Here is a 4,768-nt window from a genome sequence, read left to right on the forward strand (position 1 = left end):
TAGTGAAGTCAGGTAGAGACGTAGGTGAGAAGTTTGTAGCATACACACCTGTGCGTGCGAAACCGAAACTGATCTCACACAGAAAACAAACCAGACATTTTTACGACTGGAATAAATTTATTGTCATTTAATTTTTTTTACAAAATGCAGTTGCTGAGGGTCCAGTGAACGAAGTGAACAGATGAAGGTTGAGCAGGAGGCTGATAGTGAGTGTGAGACGACGTGTTGGACCCTTCGTTTAGAAAACAAACGAACAACAACAAAAAAACGTGCGGCCAAAGCATGAGGCATATGATGGCTTGATCCCCAAACAATAGCGGATTGTGTGCAGCGTTTTCGCTCGAGCGCGAGGCTTTTCATCGAGCGGTGTAGTGAACTCTCCAAGCGTGATCGTGTGATTAAAAAAAGGATGTGCTTGAAGGAAAATTTTGGCAAAAAAAGTGAAAAAAACAAAACAAAAATCCAGACACAACAATCCGACTCACCTCGAACTGAACCTTCCTTAATTTCTCTTCGACTTGAATAGCAAACAAAATCAGCCCTATTCAGACGGGATGAGTTTTACATCCGGAGGTATGGAACGTAACGAGCGTTTTTACCCGCTGCGTGATAAAAAAATATAAAAAAGAAAGTGTCGAAAAATTGTAGTCAAGCTCCTAATGTGACGTTACGGTCACGTGACCTGCTCGCATGACCACGCCCCCTAAAATGCGACGGCCAAGCCGGCTGCCGTGTTTTTATTTAAATAAAATGTATTCTAAACGACTGTAATCCATCATCACATCACTGCTAATCAAACACGTGTCTGGAAAACTGATCCCGTCTGAATAGATACCCAGATTCAGTTAATGTTTCTTTTCCACTACGGCTACAATTTCTGCTTTTTGAGGTCAACTATAGAATCGAAATTTTTTTATAACGTGGCGTGAACAATGGAGATGTCGGAGATAATGTGTGAAAGAGTGAGTTTTTTATTTTTTGTTCTTCACAGAATCAGTCAGGAGCACAAAATCATCTGTCATGCAGTAAACAGTTGGCACTTAACTATTAGTTTTGGGTATTAAAAAGAAAAATACACAATCTTTCCACTTTACGCCAAAAGTATTTGATCAGCAAGAACGAATGTGCGTGTGTGTGTGTGTGTGTGTGTGTGTGTGAGGACTGAACTACAAGTGGGTTTTAATGCCACGTAAAAAAAAAATCTAAGATTACAAGATTAAAGTCGTAGCGATACGAGAATAAAGTTGTGATATTTATTGAAATGTTTAAAAAGTATATTCTCATTCAGGGTCGATTTCTTTGATCATCTTCCTCATAGTCCTTTGAGAAGCATCATCTCCTCTGCGAATATCACGCAGATGTAAACATCGATATGGTTGGAGTCGAACGCTGGTCACCATTTCAGACTGAACAAAAGAGGTGATTTTTTTTTCCTTCGGAATAAATGAAGTTTCCTACGGAAGTGTTTTCCTGCAGTGTCTGTTTACTGATTATGACCACGTGCTGATGCGCTAAAACACAAAGGATTCCCTTATTGCTGAATCAGAACCTAAAGTAGGATTTAACCAAATCCTCCAAAGCGAAACGTTTCTCAAAATTCTGTGACTTTTCTGAAAATATTACCACTTTAAACTCTACGCCTTTATTCTCGGAATATTTCGACTTTATTTTCGTGTCGCTGCTTTAATCTCGTAAGCTTCGTTTTGTTTTTTTTTGCGTGGCACTGAAACGTTATCGCTCAAAAACATCGTAAGCATTTTGCACGTGATAGAAGCTTCCTGGCCTCTTCACCCGTCTTGGCTGATAGACTACGCTGGGTGCGTGGTGGACGTCACGTACGCGTCTCTTTCCGCATTGTTCCCCTCTGTCTACATATCCACGAAGACCATGAAGCACCAGCCGAGTCCTCCTACCAGGAACATGGTGATGTGCATGCTGTATATGAAGATCTCGTTGAGGACGCCTAAGTCGAGCCTGCGATGGCCCAGGAGCAGCAGGATGACCGAGAGTTTGTACTGGAGGCGCAGGACGACTCGCACGCATACGTACTCGAGGCACAGCAACGTGGCGAGCGCCACCCACAGGAGCGACGTGAACAGGCTGCAGCCGAAATAGAGCAGGAAGCGGATGAAGCCGTAGGTCCAGCGCGACTTCATGTACAGGTCGAAGTTGCTGTAGTTAGTGCGCAGGAGCTGGGAGCTGCGCGCCGGGACACAGGCCGAGTGCATGCACATGCTGTGGGGGCCGTGGAAGGAGCGCGCCCGCCTCGGGATGGGGATCACGGGCATGAGTGGGCTGGACGAGCCCCTTGCAGAGAGAGAGATCAGGAACCGGACGACGCCTGATGGGTCGACAGCATGGCGGCGGTACGGGGTACGAGGTCGGGTTTGAAGCTTCGCGCTCGGTTACATGACGAATATCTGACTCTCTCGTGTCCGTGAAGTCGTTTTCTGATTCGCCTTCATTTTCAGCATTTAATTCTGCGTGAAAAGACACACACCAGAGAATAAGATGAGATTCGGAAAACTGATCTGAAAGACAAAACTGCTTCGGTATGAGAGCGTGCAGTCCACATGACAGGATAAGATCAAGATGGCAGGGTTTCTGCAGCTTTCACTAAGTCAGGACTTTTTAAGACCCTGTTAAGCACATTATGAATTAATATTTTTATGACACCAAAAAAACACACACAAACACGTTGTTAGCAACCGGCCTTAACCGAGCCGTACATTTCTCTTTAAAGAATAAAAACTGTTTAACGTCTGTGTTACAATCCAAGAGATTCGCTCCAATAACTGAAAGCTGATTGGCTGTTGCATGTCGTAATACAGTGAATTATATTTGGACTAGCAAAGGAAAGAACTGCATCACCATGGAAACGATCAAACAAAAACCTTCGGAATTTTAATGAACATCAGAGGCAGAGTTACATAGACATTAAAAAATTAAGACGCTTAGTTTTAAAATTAAGATGTTTAAAATGATTTAAGATTTAAGACCTTTTCAGGTCTAAAATGTTGTTGTTTATTTTGCAGACAAAGTGGAAACCCTGGATAAATGGGGAATTGGAGAAACGTCGAACCACAAAATAATTATTTAAATATAAATCCTATATACTGAACAAAACTTAACATTTCTCAAGACTTATAAGATCTTATACCTTCTTAAATATATATATATATATATATATATATATATATATATATATATATATATATATATATTTAGGTTTAAAATAAATCATTATTATATAACAATTATTTCTAATTCATTAGTGTTATAATGAATACAGTATTTAATTTGTTGCCTTCAGGGTATCTATAATTTGTTACCATAGTAATAACCCTCTTATTACAAAGCGCCAAAATAAAACGATTACTTACCGTGAAATATATTCGCGACTAATGAGACATGCGTCTTCTTCACTTCTTTAATTCAAATTCTTCAGAAAAAGATTTATTTATAACAATAAAACAAAAATGTTTTTGACAAGCTCTTTGTGCTAATCGTCATGCTAACAAATCCTCCTCTCTCGCTACACAGCGACGGCTAGGAGAGCTCCAGCCAATCAGATTAGCGGAACGCTACTGCTAGCCAATCACACAGTGCAGGATCAGCCAATCACAATGCAGGAGGCGGGCTCTGTACGAGTATGAGCAAGCAGGCTAGAGCTAAGTTAGCGTTCAAACGCCTGCGCCTTTTTTTAAAGAAAAAAAAGCGTCATTTGAGCAGATTTTCCACGTGCAACGCGTTCATACACTGATATAAATTATAATATTAAAAAGAGCAAAACGGACACGAAACCGTGACTTGCAAACGCTAGCGCGCACTCGTTATTAGCGGAGTGACAAGCGGAACAAAATACGGCGTGTCGTAAAATGTGTAGAAGAGCTGGTTGTCATAGCAACCGAGGGCCAGTTTAAAGCTATAGAAGGAATCAATGAGAATTGAAACGTGTGACGAAAAACGTCGAATTAATCAAACAACAAGTTTTTCTACACAGATCTCAGAAAAGCTTTTATATCAAAGAAAACGGAAATGTATTTTCTATTAGATTCAATGTGTTTCAATGCTGTACATATGACAGGTGTTTCAAAAACGTAGCTTTTTAAAAAACGCTCTCCAAAAATTTAGAAAATTAGAAAATGGCGCTTTTGCTTCGCAGAGTGAAAAACGGAGGCTTTCGAAAAACGATGACACATTTTTGTATCCGGATTAATGTAGACGGATACAAACCTCTGTTGCTGCGAAAACCCCTAAAGGAGCTTTCAAAATCATCATCTCCAGAACTATGTTCACTAACAGGTATTACTTAAATAATATGAAATATTAGTTGGAGAAACACCCACGGTGCTATAGTTATCTCTCAGCAGGATGATACCACCACCGTGCTTCACTGTTCTCAGACATGGAAAAACAATGTGATGGTTCTTTTATTTGACCAATTTTTTTAAGTTTTTTTGCATGTGGCAGACGCTATTATTCAGAGTGACTTACTTTTATCCCATTCACACACCTAAGCAGTTTTGTTGTTAAGGGCCTTGCTCAAGGGCCCAGGAGTGGCAGTTTATTATGGCTGGGATTTAAACTCATGTCCTTTAGGTACGAAGTCCAAAGCCTTAATCACTAAGCCACCACCTCTCCATGATTGTGTGTTTCTCTTATGCATGCAATTATTCATATTATTTATTATTGTATATAATTATTATTATGTCTGCTAAATAAAATCTTCTTTGAAACCACAACCCTGGATCCTTAAATATGTTCA

At 40.2% G+C, this 4,768-nt stretch overlaps 1 protein-coding gene across 1 annotated transcript; it reads right to left on the bottom strand.

Moving 5' to 3' along the window:
• Positions 1-948: 948 nt before the first annotated feature.
• Positions 949-3,884, bottom strand: LOC124378733 (transmembrane protein 250). Its single transcript, XM_046838478.1, has 2 exons — positions 3,384-3,884; positions 949-2,480 (listed from the first exon to the last, which is right to left on the bottom strand). Exon 2 carries the CDS (start codon positions 2,286-2,288, stop codon positions 1,869-1,871), a length of 420 nt encoding a protein of 139 aa, XP_046694434.1. The 5' UTR covers positions 2,289-2,480; positions 3,384-3,884; the 3' UTR covers positions 949-1,868.
• Positions 3,885-4,768: the final 884 nt, after the last annotated feature.

Source organism: Silurus meridionalis, chromosome 25, assembly GCF_014805685.1.
Source record: "Silurus meridionalis isolate SWU-2019-XX chromosome 25, ASM1480568v1, whole genome shotgun sequence".
NCBI lineage: Eukaryota > Metazoa > Chordata > Actinopteri > Siluriformes > Siluridae > Silurus > Silurus meridionalis.